The sequence below is a fragment of the Camelus ferus genome, chromosome 5 (assembly GCF_009834535.1).
Source record: "Camelus ferus isolate YT-003-E chromosome 5, BCGSAC_Cfer_1.0, whole genome shotgun sequence".
Lineage (NCBI taxonomy): Eukaryota > Metazoa > Chordata > Mammalia > Artiodactyla > Camelidae > Camelus > Camelus ferus.
In genome coordinates this window covers 10,183,490-10,201,851 of record NC_045700.1, presented here as the reverse complement: position 1 = coordinate 10,201,851, position 18,362 = coordinate 10,183,490, and the positions used below count along the sequence as shown (strand labels likewise).

At 34.1% G+C, this 18,362-nt stretch overlaps 1 protein-coding gene across 4 annotated transcripts in view; it reads left to right on the top strand.

Moving 5' to 3' along the window:
• The window catches only part of PTPN4 (protein tyrosine phosphatase non-receptor type 4), a 152,297-nt gene that overhangs the window by 56,540 nt on the left and 77,395 nt on the right, over positions 1–18,362 (top strand). For 2 of the 4 annotated variants that reach the window (XR_004319755.1, XM_032479295.1), the window contains exons 3-5: positions 3,356–3,463; positions 14,860–14,902; positions 14,980–15,079. Coding sequence is in view for 3 of the 4 variants with exons in the window: in XM_032479295.1 (XP_032335186.1) it covers positions 3,356–3,463; positions 14,860–14,902; positions 14,980–15,079 (251 nt within the window). In the remaining variant the exon portion in view is untranslated. The remainder of the gene's footprint in view (positions 1–3,355; positions 3,464–14,859; positions 14,903–14,979; positions 15,080–18,362) is intronic. The other 2 variants (XM_032479296.1, XM_014565013.2) reach the window with 2 other exon arrangements.

Genomic DNA, 18,362 nt, shown 5'->3' with positions numbered 1-18,362 from the left:
TGTACTCCCCTCTTGCCACCCAAAGGCCAAGGTCCAGCTAGGCACAGGGTAGATTCTGGCCTGTGTTTGCAGACTCTTTCCATAGACTGTGGGATCATTGTTTTCTTAATTCTGGTGTCTGCCCCCTGGTGGGTGAGGCTGGGCTAGAGGCTTGTGCAGGTTTCCTGGTGGTAGGGGTTGGTGCCTGCCCATTGGTGATTGAGCTAGTTCCTGGCCCTCTGGTGCGCAGGGGCATGTCTAGAAGCATCTGTGGGCTCAGGAAGTCTGCTGATGGGTGGGGCTGTGTTCCCACCCAGTATATTGTTTGGTCTGAGGTATCCCAGAATTTAAGCCTACAAGCTTTTGGGTGGGGCCAGGTCTTGGCAGTAATGACTTAAGCAAGATGTCAGCCTCCAGGAAAGCTCGTGTAGATGAATACTCCCTGAATGTCTTCCACCAGCTTTTATGTCCAGCTGCCCTCCTTTTCCCCAGGAGACCTTCCAAAACCAGCAGGCAGGCATGGCCTAGGTTCCTATGAAATCACTGTTTGCCCTTGGTCCTGGAGCACATGAGATTCTATGTGCACTCCTTAAGAGAATGAAGTCTCTGTTTCCTTCAGTCCTCTGGAGCTCCTGCAATTAAGCCCCTCTGGCCTTTAAAACCAAACGCTCTGGGGGCTCCTGCCAGTGCTTGACCCCCCAGGCTGGGGAGCCTGATGTGGGGCTCAGAGCTCTCACTCCCATGGGACGGCCTCTGCAATATAATTTTTCTCCAGCTTGTGGGTCATCCACCCTGGGAGGGTATTGGGACCCAATTATATCACAAGTGTGCTCATTGTACTGTCCTGCTCTGCTTCCCTCTTTATGTTGCCATTTGAAGAGGGTCGTTTTTTGATAGGTTCCTGTCGTTTTTTAATCAGTGGTTGTTTATCAGTCATTTGTGGTTTTGCTGTGATTGTGAGAGGAGGCGAGCTCATAGTCCTACTGCTTTACCATGTTGACTGGAAATCTTCCCAGTCCCCACTGGGATGCTTTAATCAAAAGAATAGAAAATAACAAATGTTGCAAGGATGTGGAAAAATGATAGCCTTCATACCTTGCTGTTGGAAATGTAAATGGTATAGCTGCTGTAGAAAGGAGTTTGGTGGTTCCTCAAAAAGTTAAACAGAATTACTATATGATCCATCGATTCCTGTTCTATGTACGTACCTAAAAGAACTAAAAGCAGATACTCAGATACTTGTACCCTAGTGCTTGTTCACAGTACCCAAAAGGTAGAAACAGTGCAAATGTCCTTCAACTAATAAACAAATTGTGATATATCCGTATAATGGAATATTATTTAACCATAAAAAGGAATTAAATGTGGATACATGGTACAGCATTGAACCTTGAGAACAGTATGCTATGTGAGCAGAGCCAGATACAGAAGGTCATATTCAGAATAGGTATTTCCATAGAGACAGGGAGCAAATGAGTGGTTGTCACGGCCTGGGGCAATAGATATAGTATTCTTTTGGTGTGATGAAAGTATTTTGCGACTAGGTAGAACTGATGATTGCAAGATATTGTGAATGTACTAAGTGCAACTGAATTGCACACTTTAAAATGGTTAATTTTATATTCTATGAATTTTACCTCAGTAAAAAGAAATGGAAAGAAAGCTCATGGAGTTCTCTAGCTAGGCTGCTACATTCTTTTACCTTTCAGAGTTTAAAAGCATTTTTAATTTGTTTTGTTGTTGTTTGTTTAACTTAGCTGGAAGTATTAGGGAGAAATTCATCTATTCCATCTTGTCTCTAGAACAATATTAGGCTTACCTTAGTAGCATTTTAAAAAGACTAATGTTTGCTCTCCATCCTGGGCCAATTTAATGAGAATGGGAGAAGGGTGGAGGAGGTGAGTTGCATCAAGACAAAAAAATTTTCACAGATTATTCAGATGGTGACCATCATTTTGAAGCACTGTTTGAAACACATATTTCCTGCCATTGATGAGTTTTGCAAATAGCTATTTGACCCACTGAAACATGCAAGGAAGCTCTTTGTAAGTTAACCTTGCATGGAAGGTTGTTCTTTTGAACATTGTCATGTATTGATATGAATTTTGAAATTGCTATGATCATCTTACTAACCGCTTACAAATGCAGCCAACACCAGGAATGCAGATAAGAATGATGGAAAGAAACCTGGCACCTGATTACATCTCACATCTGCTGAACTAGCCAACTCTAGAATCTGTTCTCTCTACTTTCCACTGTATGAAAAAAATATATGTCCTTACCGTTTCAGCTCTGAGTTTTGGTTCTAACTAGTAGCTAAAGCTACCAAACTTCTATAACTAATGAGAGAAAAACTTAGTTGTAAAATACACCATTATTTACTAACTTGTTTTCCTAATACTTGTCTCATATAAGTAATACTGCAGTGAACATATTGGTATGAATAGCTATTTCTCCCAATATTGAATTTTATTTTTCACTCAGGTTAGGGTGCCAAAAGTAGTCATTATTGTTACTGCCCTTGTGTAATATTTCCAAAGTGCTTTCCCAACAGCTTATGATTACCTACAATGTGAGCAGCATTACGTATTTTTTTTATCTTACTCATTGGATTTTATTTTTTGGATTGTTATTTGCTCATAACATGTCATTATAGTTTTCCACTTTGATTTCTTTTACTGCTGTACATGTTAATAGTTTCTCCATGTTTTATTTATTAGTTACATTTCTTTTTAGAGAATTATCTAGTCATTCCCTTTGTACCACAACTTAGTAGCTATGGGACTTAGGGAAGTTATAATTACTCTTACTAAAGCAGTAGGATAATAAATAATGCCTACATGATAAAATTAGTGTGAGGTTAAGATGATATATTTTTCTAAAATTCTCTGTATAGTTTTATAATTAAAATAATTATCAGTTTGCTACAAATAATTTTCACTGTTTATGTTTCCCTTTATGTGACATTATTTATTTCACACACACAAATTTTAAATTGTATTTAGTCAAATATGTCACTTTGTAGTCATAATTTAAAGATAATAAAAACAGTAAGACAAATGATACGGATATATACATTAGTTTAATGTGGCAACAATGTGAAATTACAAAAATACCATGATAATAGCTTGAAAGCAGAAGGCATTTTCAATCAGAGGTTTTCCTGTATGTTTATCTTTACTATGTACTCTTTGAACCAGTTTGCCTAAAAGTCAGACTTTTTAAAGTACTATGTAACATGTGGAGTGTTTATACTCAACAAAGTCATTTATATGGAAACAGTTGCTGACTTACCAAAATAGGAAAAAAGTCCAAGTGTTTAAAAATCTGAAAGTATATTGCCTATCAGTTCAATTTCCTTTTATTTTTCTTCCAGAAACAAGATCAGGGGCAAGTTCTGTTGGATATAGTCTTCAAGCATCTTGATTTGACTGAGCGTGACTATTTTGGCTTACAGTTGGCTGATGATTCCACAGATAACCCAGTGAGTTTAAGCTGTTGTCTGTCATTGTCATTTCAGTTTTTCTCTCTTCATAATAAGTCCATTCTGATTTATAATGTTCACTGATTTCGTGATTTAAAAAAAAAATTAATTTAAATGATTAGTGGTAATTCGTTTGTCTTTGAACCTCATTTTCCTGATGTTTTAATCTGTTAGGTTATTTACTTAAGGTTTTCATAATTATGTCAGTTTCTTTTTCTGTATGTCTCAGACAACTGACAGGTAAATCTAATTCATGCTTCTTGGAGAGAATATTGGGCATAAAGTTTAAAATGTTAATATTAAAATATTGAAGTAGATATTTAAAATATTTTAAAATATTAATGTACTTGGAATCTTTAGCCTGAATTAAGATGAAATTAGTTTTTTGTGGCATTCATGGCAAGCTGTTTCTAACCAAATTTCATAATTTATTAAATTATAACTTTTCCAGTTAGGAAGATTTAAAGGAGACCCTTCCAAATGAGATAGAGATTAAACATCGAGGTCTACAATTCTTGGGCATTAATTATTAAGTTCCTTAGACTGTTAACTAATTCCTCAGTAAATGTAATAATGGTTCTTTTTATTGGAAAAAATCACATCGTAGAAATAAAAGATAGCATGTGATGAATAACAAGTAGTGAATTCTTTGTAAATTTATATGGTTATACAGTCAGGATTTTTCACAAAAGAATTGATATCCTTTTAAGTAGTAAAGGAGAATGAGTATTTCAAAGGAAGCATTTTGTGTAGTTGAGAAAAACTGGGAGGCTGAAGAAATGGTTCTCTGAATCAGTGCTTTAGAAATCAGTTTCTAAGGCTTTGTTAAAGAATGGCTATTGAAAATAAAAATAACTCTTATGAGAAAAGTGGGGCTTCTCTCTATCTCTTGTTCTTGCTCTCCTTTTCTCTAATGGTTAGGATCCTATGTGTCTGAATAAATGGTTAGTGGGAAGTAAATATGAAATGTTAAATATTACTTTTCTTGGTGTTACTTACTGATTTTGTGTGAAAAACTACTAGGATGATGTGGATAAAATAAAGCAAGGGCCTGCTAGTCTTAGTGAAAATAAATCCTTTTGTACTGAACTGAAATAAAAACAAACTTTCCTCATACTATCATGACTTCACCAGATGACTTGAGCTGTTCCAAGGGTCTAGAGGAATCGTGTTATTTCTCAATAAATAAACACATGTGAAAATGGAAGTAAGTAGAAATGAGTGTCATGCAACCTTTCACAGGAAGGTGAATTGTTAACCAGACAAATACCTGAAAGGTGTCTGCTGCACATCACTATGTGCAATATTGAGATTTAAAAAATAAATAATTCTTAGTTTATCTTGCTGACACTTATAGGTCAGATCCTCTTGATATAAGCCAGTCTTTAGATTGATTGGAGAAGTGACAAGACAGCAAAGGATAAAGAGACCAGCTACTTATCACCATAGTTACTCCCATGAGTATGAAAAACGATCATTCTTGAGAAAGTCTTCTAGAAGGACTAATATTGAGATCACATATATTACAAGAAATAAAAATTCTTATCACATAAATTTGTATATAAGAAGGCATTTCTACTCTAAAACAGTTACAGCAGGATAAATGTGAGGAAGCAGAGGTATTTTGAGCTGGGCTGATCTTTTTGTTATTTACTACTTTTTTCTTACTTTGTTTTACTTTTCTGTCTTGAGCATTCCTTCCCAAATAAGATACATTCCCAGGTCCAAAGGAACAATTGCTAATGATCCAAAATAATTCTTCTCCCCAAATATAATTTTAAAGATGCAAAAGAAGCCTAAGAGATTATTTTGTCTACTACCTTTATTTTTTATAAGAAATTACCACAATCCAAGGAGATAAAACCCAATCTACTTGGTGGCATTAATGGGACTAGACTTGGATCTCCTAACTTCCCCTGCAAGTCCCTTCCACAGCACTACAACTTCAGTATTTAAACATTCAGAACAATCTGTGAAATACTAAAACATGTCTAAGGAAGGACCTTTAGAATACAAATGTAATTATTGTCCCATTTCTGATAGTCAGTATGAAACTTATCAAGAATTTGAGGATAATTAATGGACTGAGAGAAAAAGATGCCATTTCTAAAAAGAGAAAGGAGAAAGGGAATAACATTTATGAAAAATCTATTGTGCTTCTTAGTAAACCAAATTCTTACAATAATTTTATGAAAGTATCATTAAAATTCTCTTAAAGATGAAAAACTGGGGCTTACAAAACTTGTTTAATTACATAGGTAATTAAATAGCTGAGAAAGGATTTAAATTCATACCTATCTGACTCTATGACAAAGTGTTGTTTCCCAAGAGATAATAACATAGACACACAGGACTTACAAAAAAGAACATCTAGAGGAGAGGAGATAATAATGCAATAAAATTGCCACAGTGATCAAAAGGAATTTGGTAATATTCCTAAAGAATTAATCCTTGTCAATTCTTATTAGTTCAGAGTTTTTCCATCTTAAAGCTTAATCTATGTTATATATACATATGTATAGTATGTGTAAATGTGTATGTTGAATATATATTTTATGTATATGATATATATTAGTTTTAGAGGATCAGAATTAATATTGTCGTAGGCACATAGATACAGAAGTTAATTTAATTGGATTTATAATTGATAAACTAAAAAAGCACCTAGCATTTTATTGTAGATTTATACATAACAAACACACAATCATAGTTGACTGTTCCTTGCTTTGGAATCTTCCTTGGCAATTAGTTCCAGTGCAACAAACAAATTTACTTGAAGAAAAGCTTTGACTTTTTGAAATTTATTCTCCTTTCTTTTAAAACCTGTTTATCATAGTTTTAGCTCTTAGAATGTCTTATGTAGTAGTAGTATTCACTAAATGTGTATTGAATGAGTGAACAAAATAATGAGTAACATGATTGTAATTCATTATCCATAATTTAATTTTATAAGCACTTAAAGGTGGCTGTCCCTTAGCAGCCTTTATCAGCATGATAGTCATCAGAGCCTTGACATTGTATTACTCATGTGCATCATGAGTAGTATGTTTGCTTTTTTTTGGTCCCCAGAGTGAGTTACAGTGCCATTCAGTGGGACAAAGAGTAGATTATCGATTACTGTTGACTTATTCTTTCTGCAGTTTCATCCTTCTTATAGTTTGTGCTGTGGTTAAAATATTGTACTGGTTTACTTCTGTTTCCATATCCCCTAACCTTGTAGGCTTTCAAACTTGAATTTACATCAGAATCACCTGAAGTTCTTAAATTACAGATTTTTGGGCCCTATGCCTGGAGTTTCTGATTCAGAAAGTCTGGTGTGGAGTTTAGTAATTTGCATTTCAAACAAATCCCCCTATAATGCTAATGCTGCTAGTCTAAGGAACCACATTTTGAAAATCACTCCTCTAACCCAATAGGCTGTTAATTAAGACTACTAATGTAGGAAATAATTCGATAAGAATAGCTTGGTCTATCATTTGAAGATGAATTTTACATAACTCAGACTTCTTGGATTCCTTTATCAGATTTGAGGAAATATAGAAGTCACATAGAGGATGACTGGTATTTTGACAAGCCATGTTTTAGCATGAGCAGAGAAGTATTTCAGAGAGAAGCAGTAACATGTGAAGTTCTAGAGTGAAGAGAGAGGACTGTTGCATTTGAGGAACTGAAAAAGAAAAAAAAAACCTTAATTCCTGTCAATGGAGTATAGACTAGGAAGAGCAGATGAGTCAAAGATGAGTTGAGTAGTGCAACAGATCATCAAGTGCTTTTAATTAATACTGGCCTAAGGATTTATTTACACAAGTAACATGAAACTTGTATTTTAGTCATATCACCCTGGTTACGGAATAGCCAGTGGCAAAATTGCAAACTAGAGACAGGTGGGAGATTGTTGTGATAGTGAAGTCACTAGATTGGCTGTGGGTGGTGAGTAAGTGCTCAAAATATTTAGGAGATAAAGTCAACAGGACTTGCTGATTTGATTAAGGCAGAGTAGGTTCATGGGGAGAGAATGAATTCAAAGAATTTAATATATCTCAAATTCTGTCTTTGGCATCTTGGTAGATAGACGAACCATCCACATGGTATTGTTGGTTTTCTTTTTCAGGTACCAAGTGTTTATTGCTGGCATATAGAAATACAGTTTATTTTGTATTATACAACCTTCCTATTAATTAATTCTAGTCATTTTTTGTAAATTCCCTAGGATTTTCTACATAGATTGTCATGTAAACATATGGTAAATTACATTCACTTAAAAATTTTAAACCAACTTTGTATTCCTGATAAACCAGGATATACAATGGATTCTACATTAACCTTGTATCTTAAGACCTTGCTAAATTCACTTGTCACTTCTGGTAGTTTTTTTCATTGATTCCTTAGGATTTTCTGTACAAATCATGTCATATGTGAATAGGGACAGTTTTAGTTCTTCCTTCCCAGTCTTTATTCTTCCCCCCCTCCCCCCCCCACTATTTTTTCATTCTTTATTACATAGCTGAGACTACCAGGGCAATGCTAAATAGAAGTGATGGGAGCAGACTAACTAGACTTGTTGTCTGTCTTAGGAAAGTATTCGGTGTTTCACCATCAAGTGTGATACTAGCTTATGGGGTTTTTCAAAAATCAGTATAAAGAGGTATACTTTGCATAGAATAAAATCCAACACCCATTCATAAACTTAGAAAAGAAAGGAACATTCTTGCTCTGATAAAGGGCTAAACATTTACAGGTTATGTCAGGGAAATGTAAAGTAAAAACCACAATATCACTACACATTCACTACAATAGATGAAAAGTTAAAAACATATAAAACTAAGTTTTGGCAAAGATGTAGAGCAACTATTAAGAATTGCTAGTAGAACTTCAAAAAGATACAACCACTTTGGAAAGTATAGTTTGGCAATTTCTTATAAAATTATTAATATACACCTCTAAGCAACTCCACTTTTGGGTGTTTATCCAAAAGAAATGGAAACACATATGAAACCTTGTACACAAATGATCATAGTAGCTTTATTCATAATAACTCATACCTGAATTAACTTTAACATCCATCAATAAGCGAATGGATGAAAAATAATTATGTTTTTGTATAATGAAACACTATATGATATACTTTACTATTCCGTTTATATTAAATTGTAGAACAAGCAAAACTGATACATAGTGACTGAAAGCCAGTCAGTGGTTGCCTGGGGGTTTGAGGGACTGATTGCAAAGGGGCACAGGGAATATCTTAGGGTGATAGAAATAGCTTGATTGTAGAAGTGATAGGGACAACCTGTACATGTTTGTCCCAAGTGGGACAGTGTATTAAAAATGAGTGCAGTCTGGCTGGACCTGCAGTCCATACTGTTTCCCTTTGGGTGAACAGTTACCTCTACTCATTTCTTTGAGTTTTCAACTGCTTTTTTCCTGAGGCTTTGGGTTCTTCCTGAGCATGCAAATGTTTAAGTGTCAGCCAGAGTTAAGGTGGCTTTTATATACAGATTTTAGAGTTAATTACTTCTGCTGCTTCCCCCCTTTCAGGATTTCCTCTTCAATTTTCTGGGTGCTTTGCCACTCCTGCCTTTACTCTGTCCACTGACACCTCATATTTGTAAGGCTACCCTCTGCCTTGTGCAGGATGTGGGATTGCCCTCAGGCAAAAAACTGCAAATGTATAAATCTTACCCATTGCAATTTTTCTGTTTTTCAAGAGTAGACTTAGATCTTACTTCTTCTGCCTGCTTTTTGTTGCTTCCCAATGTCAAATATTGTATATACACACAGAATAAAAATGAGTGCCATGAGCAGACAAAGTTTAAGGACTTCTTAGAAGATTCAGTGCTGACACAGATTGGTAGAAGACTCAAACAGAAGAAACCCCACCCAAAAAAGGATGTAGGAGAGGAATATTGTAGAGGCAGGGGAGTTATAAGGGTAATGCAGTACAGTTTATAAAAATGATCAACTGAGAAACTATTTGAAACAACTAGGCTGCTTAGCCCCCTCTTTCCTTCTCTTTCTTTAGTTACAGAAGGTAGCAGGTACAGCTCCCCTCTCGAATAAATATGTTTGTATGTTGGTGGAGGGGAGGGAATAGCTCAGTGGTAGAGCACGTGCTTAGCATATACAAGGTCTTGGGTTCAGTCCCCAGAACCTCCATTTAAAAAATGAATAAAATTTTAAAAAATGTGTTTTCATGTTTGGGGTGAAGGTGGAGAGAACTCATGTTTTCTTACTGATACAATTAATCTGCCTTGAGAGTCCAAATGAATCATTTGGAAAACTTTTTATGGCTAGTAGGACTTAAAGCTCAACAAACAAATATCAATACATTTCTATGCATCAATTAGGGAACATAATGCAACAAAATAGCAAATTAAATAAGTTTTCTTTTAAAAACCTTTATCTATTTGAATGTCTATGAATAAACTTTTGACATGAGGGGTGTCAAGTCTTCTAGAGGAAGATATAATAGAAGACATGAATAAATGGAGGAATAACATGTTCAGGATGAAAAAGACTCAGTGTTACCAATTTCATTGGTAAATTCAGTGCAATTGCTAATTAGAATCTGAACTGAATTTTTGGGGTGGAGTGACTGAAGTTGATACTGAGATCCTCAAGTTCATCTGGAAGAAAATCTGGATAAAAATACATAAAATATAAACAACTTGCCCTAACAGATTATCTGTCTATCTCTATCTATCTATCTATCTATCTATCTATCTATCTATCTATCTATGATATGGTATAGTATTTAAAATTGTGTGGTATTAGTATCAACATAAACAAATGGGGTAGAAGAAACAGTCCAAGAGTATATTTTTATCTATATGGTAACTTTAAAAAAAAAAATAATAGTGACGTTTCAGATCAGGAAAGGTGTTAGAACAATTGGTTGAAGCTGGAAAAAAATGCGTTAGAGTCCTAATTGATACCATATACAAGAATAAATTCCAGTGTAAATTTAAATGTAAAATAGTAATATAAAAGTGTTAAATAAAAATCTGAAATAACATTTTATAATAGTACTCGCTTGGTATGATCATCCTAGATGAGAATAGTCCAAACATTTATAGAGGAAATATTGACATTTCACTACGTAACATTTACAGGGTACAATGAGAGACACTGAAGAAAATTAAAATACAGGCCACTAACTGGAGGAAAATGCTTAACGTATTTAATAGATTGTTAAAATCTGGGATATGTAAAAGAGCTTCTACAAATAATAAATAAAAGTCAGATAACCCAATAGAAAAATGAGAAGATGGCATGAATAGAAAGTATGAATGACAAACATAACAAGATGTTCAGCTACACTAGTAAATCAGAGATAGGCCAGATAAAATTATGAGATAGCATTTTTGCATGCTACAGTAGCAGAAATGTAAAGATTCATAATAACTATTTCTGGCAAAGGTTCAGGGAAAACTGGATTCTCAAACACTGTTGGTGAGAGTGTAAAATGAAAAAGTCTTTTGGAAGGCAGATTGGCAGCATGAATCAAAATTTAAGTTTTGCTTTATGCAAGGATTTCTCTTGCAGCATTATGTGTAATAGGAAATAGTAATAGAAAAAGCTGAAATACTCATCCATAGGAGAATAGTTTAATAAAAATGAGACATCCATACAAAGGTAAACTATACATCCATTAAAAAGACCGAAGTATTTGTGCCAACATAGAAGACCAGAAAATACATTAAGTAAATAATTAGTTAATTAAATTCTCAAAAATAAGTAAATAAATAAAATTTAAAATAAAATGTAATGTGCAGTATGTCAATATATGACAGCATTACTAATATGTGAATGTAGTTACCTCTGCAGAGGAGAGAGTAGGATTGAGAGAGCCATGATGAAGGACTTATGTTTTGTGTCTTGCATGTGTGAGAGAGAGAGAGAAGAAAGAGAGAGAATTGAATATTTTACTTGGATATTGTTTTCAGATATTTTTATAAGTTATTATAGGAAACAAAGGGGTAAATGGTCATTCATTGAAACATGACTATACTTCCAAATCTTTTGGAAATCCTAAAAAAAATACTGATACTCCATGCCTAGGGACCCATAGTTACTTGATCTAAGAAGACCTAAATATTTTAGGAAAAGTTCTCTCTGTAAGTCTGATACTCATTGACCAACACTCAACAGCCACCCATTTGGTTCAGCCACATAATTTGACAAACGAAGAAAAAGACTCTTGGAAGGTTAAAGGGGACCTATAGTGGGAAAGTGTTCAAACCAGGATTCATTTCAGGACCCATCGGTTCTCTGGCATTGTTTTTATTGTTGATTTTTTTTAAGCCCACTCAGGATAGCATAACTATGTTGGGCAAAGTTGGGATCGAATCTAAATTTTCTTCACCTTTTCTTTCTGTTGTGCTATTGAGACTATCTTTTGTTTACTTTTCTGGCTGGATTTTTATACGGAGTAAAAGCCAACTTGTACATAGTGACTCTAGTATTCCTTTATGTGGAAGATGCTTGAATCAAAAGTTGTTAGTTTCCTTTATCCCACCTTTCTAACCTGATTTATAAGAAATGGGATTAATTTATAGGAGAAACAAAAGGTTAATATCATAATGTATATTGCTACCATCGAGACAAGTAACTGCAGCTAAGTTTCTGAAAATGGGTATAAAATGGAACATTTTACGGATGGGAAATACAATCACTTGATACCTGCTATCTTGTGTATAAATGCTTTCTCTTTCTGAAATGGCTTACCTCTACCTTGACCCCACATCCCTCACCCCAACCCATCACCTTCCCCCTCTTACTTCACATAATTCAAAGTCACTTTCTCTCTAAAGCTTTTTACCATAACTACCTCCGGGTACCATTTACCTCTCTTTTTTGTATCCCTGTGGCAGTCACATTTTTTTTTTTCCCTTAAAGAACAATTCTCACCTTGAGAAATCAATGTACTTGCTTTATTCATCACTGACTCTTTTTTTTAGTATTTTATTTTATTAATTTATTTTTGTTTGTTTGGGGGGGAGGTAATTTGGTTTATTTATTTACTTGTTTTATTTTAATAGAGGTACTGGGTATTGAACCAAGGACCTCGTGCATGCTTAGCATGCACTCTGCCACTGAGCTATACCCTACCCCCAACCTCCCTGGCAGTTACTTTTTTTTGAGCTGATATGTTTCATGACTTACAAATTCTTGAGGCTAATCTTTGTCTTTGTATTACTCCAATGCTTGGCACAGTGCCTCATATACAATAATAAATTAGTTAAGAAAGAAAGAACGCATCTCAAACGTGATACCACAGAAAAGAGTGTAAACTAGCCAGTCTCCAAAGTGATATTGGGACAACATGAATAAGGAGGTAAATATATGACGATATATTTGTGCAGATAATATTTTCTTACAAAGTAAGGCAGCTTACAGTTAGTGATCATTACAACATCGCTCCATCTTCATGGTTTAAGCCAAGAAACTAAGTCCCATTTAGTTGATATCACTTATGAAGTCTATTAAATTTCCCAGAGCTTATTATTGTACTCCTTCTAAGCTATGTCAGCTTAACACATCTATTTGTATATATCAATGTGTTTATATCTCTGATGTCAGAATATTTTGAAGGGGAACCAAATGAGGAAGGTGAGTTGGGTAGTTAACTGGTCCCAAGTTTTGATTTTAGACAAATATTAAAATAAATGTAATTTATGGTTTTTTTTCTAGAAAATATGAAGAAAAATCACTATATTAATAGATATATGGGAATATAGATAAATGGGTGGATACATAGAGGAAATAGATGTGTTAAGTAGGAGTAAAACCATCTGATTACTGGCACTGAAACAGATCCCCACCATCACCAGTTGTGAGTTTAGTTAGTACTTCACCAGATATTTTTAATAGATATTATTATATGCCATGTCCTGTGCTGGGTACTGACTGTTCAGCTTTGAATGGATCAGATTTTATTCTTTACCTTACGGACTTCATAAAAAGGAGATAGGCAATAAAAAAGTAAAGCAAATATATTGCTATTAAGAAAATGTTATGAAGGAATTTAATGTTCCTTACCTGTTTATAGAAAATAACTAAGTAGACAGGAGCTTTGTGACATACTTTTAATGGGGTGGTCAGTGAAGGCCTTTCTGAAGAGGTAGAATTTAAGCTGACACTTACAGGTAATGAAAGAAGTCGGCCATGGGAAAAGCTGGAGAAGGACCTTCTGTGCATAAGGAAGCTTGGAATTGAAGGCCTCAAGATGGCATCTTTGAGAAACAGAAAGGAGGCCATTATGGCTGGAGCTTAGTGAATTGAAGTAGAAGAGGTAAGGAGAGACCATGAAAACCACAGTGAAGTCTTTGGACTTTACACTGAGAAAGTATTAACAGATACTAAGCAAAGGAGTGACATTTCCTGTCATCTGGTGGATAAAGAACGTGATGGTAAGAAAAGAAGCAGGGACAGCAATTAAGAGGCTGTGGCCAGAGCTATCCCAGAGATAAGAATGGTGGCAGAGTGGTGTAGAAGAGTTGTTAATTTCTAGGTATAGTTTGAAGATAGAATCAGTTGGATTTGATGTGAATGTTGTGGATAATGGAAAGGAAAGATTCATGGGTTATTTCCAGCCCCTTGTTTTTAAAATCTATTATGAGCTCTGCATGGAATCAAGTATGGATAGTAGAAAGAAGATTTATAAATAATAATATATAAGGTTATATTTGTGTAGTGCTTTGAAAATACTGCCACGTTTATTACCTCATTCTGGGTTCTTTAATGTTTTTAACTGATTATTGGCAGTTGAAATGTTTTCTGAATTTAGTTATAATTTTCCTGAAATAGAGCTTAACTGGCATTCAGAAGTATTGAGACTACTTAAAAGTTTCACACACAAAAAGCAATCCTTCTCCAAACTAAACATTATCTCTAAAAAACTGGTGTGGGTTTTTTAAGGGGGTATTTTATTTTAATTTTTAAGGAATAGGGTAGAAGTTAAAGTTTTTTGTAAGAGTAGATTTTCATGGTGTATAAATTTTGTCTGAATGAGAGCATAAAGCCAACATATTTTTATGACAGATAAAGTGAATTTTTAAAACTTGCCAGACTGTTACATAATATAGTTAAACTAGCAGAATCACTTCATATTGCTATGATTATTAAGCATTTTTCCTTTTGCAATAGAGGTTATTGTACACTGTATGACAATGAGAAATTCAAATCAAAATCTTAAGGCACAAATAGATCCAATATTTTCTAGCATAATTTTGTTATATTTGATATGAGAGTCTGTAAGTTTAGTGATTTTTTTTCCCTACTTAGGCCTTTCAAAAATTTTTAGCATTAATCTTCAAATGAAACAGATTTGCAAGAATTGATGTATTTAGTTCCTCAAAGAAAAAAGAAATCAGTCTTATTTATTTATTTTTCAGAAGTGGCTGGATCCAAACAAACCAATAAGGAAGCAGCTAAAGAGTGAGCAAACATATTTACTTGATGTTATAGAAATATACTTTATAAAGATAAAGGATTAATATAATCTGATTAATTAGAATTGCTTTTATTAATTCTAGGAGGATCTCCTTACAGTTTGAACTTTAGAGTCAAATTTTTTGTAAGTGACCCCAACAAGTTACAAGAAGAATATACAAGGTGGGTTTATGGAGCATATTTTTACTTGAAAATATTGTAAAAAAAAGTTATGAAATTTTAAAATTAATTAGGCAAAAGTAGATTACCATAATTCTGAGCTTCCCAGCCAGCACACAGAATGGGTTATAGATGTTTCAAGATAAGTTTCCACCGCCTCTTTTAGATGACTGGGGGCCGTTAGGAAATTGAAACCTCAGGGCCACACCATCCAGCCACAAGCAGCTTCCTGAACTATATAAATACTAACTTTTTCTACTTGTGAAAAATGGTTTAGAAGCACTGCTGTAACTAATTGAAGTAATTGGATGATGCTACAGTTGTATTCAAGGGATTCTGCGTAATGAGAATCATATCTGCCTTTTTTTTAATGTACGAGCAGATTCTGTATATTTTTTATTTCCACTGAGGAGAACATAGAATTTATAAAATGTATAACCATTATGTGTAGGAGTAATGGTCAATAGGTGTCATTTTATAAAGGATGTTGGTAGAGAGCACACTAGCACTTTCAGGCCTTTAAATGCCCCCCTTACTGGCCATTTTAGGTCTGATCTTAATTTACAATTAATTTTTTGTGACTTTTGCTTAATAAAGTATACAGAAGAATGACACACGAGTGTTTTGATAGTGTGTAAATGTTAGATCAACTGTTTAAGGTAGAACTAGTGGGGGGATAATCACAGTGTGGTAACCGCCATTGTTAACCTGAGCAACCATATTAAAATAACTTTGTGTATTGCTTGAAAGACAGAATAGTAATTCGTTTTTTAAAAAGAGAGAATTAAAAATTAGCATATTATACCTTCCGTAAAAAGCATAAGAATATAGGTCTATATTCAGAATTACTCTAAAAGATAGGTGCCAAATTAAAAATCTGTACCTAACACTATCTGTCAGTAGGCTGTTAGATGTTACTGTCTTGGTTATTGTTTAGAATACTGTGGTGAAGTGGAGACACAAAGACATTCTTGAGAGTCCTTTTCTGTGTGTTTGTTGAGGGGCAGGGTGTTGTCTTTTTTTCTAACCGGAGAACGCAGGAATATAGATCCTGGATTAGGCAGTCCTAGCATTTGACACTAATAGTGTCCAACCTAATTTTTCTGGAAAAGCAAAGTTGTATTGTGTGAATAACCTTTAGTTTAATATTGTAGCTCTTAGTCAGGTTTTGTTGTTGTTTAATAACTAAAATAACATGATCTTTTATCTTATTAATAATTCTCAGTATGGTAAAACTTTCCCTAATTTTGGATGAACTCCAAGGAAACTACTCTGAATTACTGAAATTATGAATTTTAAAGCATTTTAAATGTATTTTTACTGAAACGTGTAACTTGAAATCAAGTAACAAAGTATTTCATAACATATGTTTTATATAATTAGGTTTTTAAATGTACAAGAAATATTTGTAAATAAGACTAATAATTTTAATTGGATTTCTAATGTGTTTAATGTTTATGAAAAGTTTGTCAACATAAGCAATTACAGTATTGTCAGTTGTACCCATATTCATAGTTTACTTCCCTCAAAAAACTGTCTTTAAATTTCTTAATGAGCTTGAATGTGTTGGTTCTTTTATAGCCTGTGTTGAAAACATAACCAAGAAATAAATTTGTCTCACTGATAATTAAAGTCGGATTATCTTTATGAAGTAGAATAAAGTAAAATCAAGTTTGGTAATAATTGAGGAATTAACTTGTGCTAATTAGAGTTCATCAGTCTAGAATAGTCTTTGTTTTCGCTAGAAATAATGAATAATTTCAAAAATCCTTTATAATGAAATGTATTAGACTCTTATAACTGGTACTGTTTGGTAAAATGGAGTAAATGGGAAATTTTAATTTTATTACCGTTGTTTACATCAAGGATTCTTCTTGTATCCTGATTACAAATTAGAATCACTTATAGGGGAGCTTTAAAATATGCTGGTACCTTGGCCACGCCCCCTAGATACTCTGATTTAATAGGTCTCGGATGGGACCTGTGCATAGGCTTCCAGGTGATTCTGTTATGCAGCCAGGGCTAAAAAAATACTCCTTTAAAACTTTAGTGCTTGGTAGCCTTATTGATATGATTATGATTAGTAGTAAGACACCCTTAGCCACAGTTGCTGAACTTTAAGGACTAGTTTAAAACCCCACAAAACAGGAAATCTACTGCTCCACCTTTTTTGCCTTGAGATTCTGTTTTGAATTAGTGGTAAAAAGAATGGAATTATAGACCTTTCATGAGGTTAAATGTCGTTTGTATTAGCAGGTGCTGGCATAATTAGATTGGTGTTTTTCTAGGAGCCATGAGAATACAAATGACATTTGTTTCATGCCTTCTTTGTGCCTAGGTGTACTCAGTACATAAGTGTTTTAGTGCATGGTATGTTATTATCTGGATTAGAAAACATCATTTTTACAGCTTAAACATGTCATTTCTACATTTACCTCAGTCATTATTAATCTGTCTTAAAGGTCTTAATTGTCTTTAAAAGTTGGTCTTTTATCACCATTTTTAGGGCCCCTTAGATATATACACTAGGCAAGTGATACTGCTTCCTTTTTACAAATAGAAAAACTAAGGCTCCACCAAACTTTAAGTAATTTGCCAAAGACAACAGGCTGGTTTAGCTTAGAACTTTAATTCTAGCTTCCACTCTACCAGCCCTTACTGTTCTGTATGTAAATCAGATTGAGCAAGAATAGGTATTATTTGTGTAGGATTTACAATATTAAGTCAAGGATATACACATTTCAGTCCTAACTATGAGACTGTTTCCCACCAGGAATCTATAACTTTTAATTATGAAACCAAGTAGGCCAGATAGAAATATGTAGATAATACTGTAGTATTATGTGCTAAGCTTCACAGGGAGTGTATGTACTTCGCTAATATATGAAGCTAAGATATTTGTATCAGCCTTTTTTTTTTTTTTAAATTTTCTGATGAATATCTGATTCTCTGAAAACCTTAATTACGTACTTTGGTAATTTGAATGTTGTCATGGAACTCTTTAATGACTCATCAGCCAAACAACTAAAATTTTTTACAATTTTTGGCTCTTGGAGTATGTATACTTTTTAAGTGGGGTGAAATGAAAGTCTTAAAATTCCCTGTTTAAATATTTTTATAAAAGCCACAAAATTTTGTCTTCTGCCAGCATTATGTAGCACAGGTGACTTTACCTCAGCCTTGGTACATCTGTGAGGGGATGACTTTACCCACTAGCAGGAACAGAAGGACAATGCCATCTTGTAAGCAGCCTCAGCATCCTTGTTACAGGATACTTACATTTTTA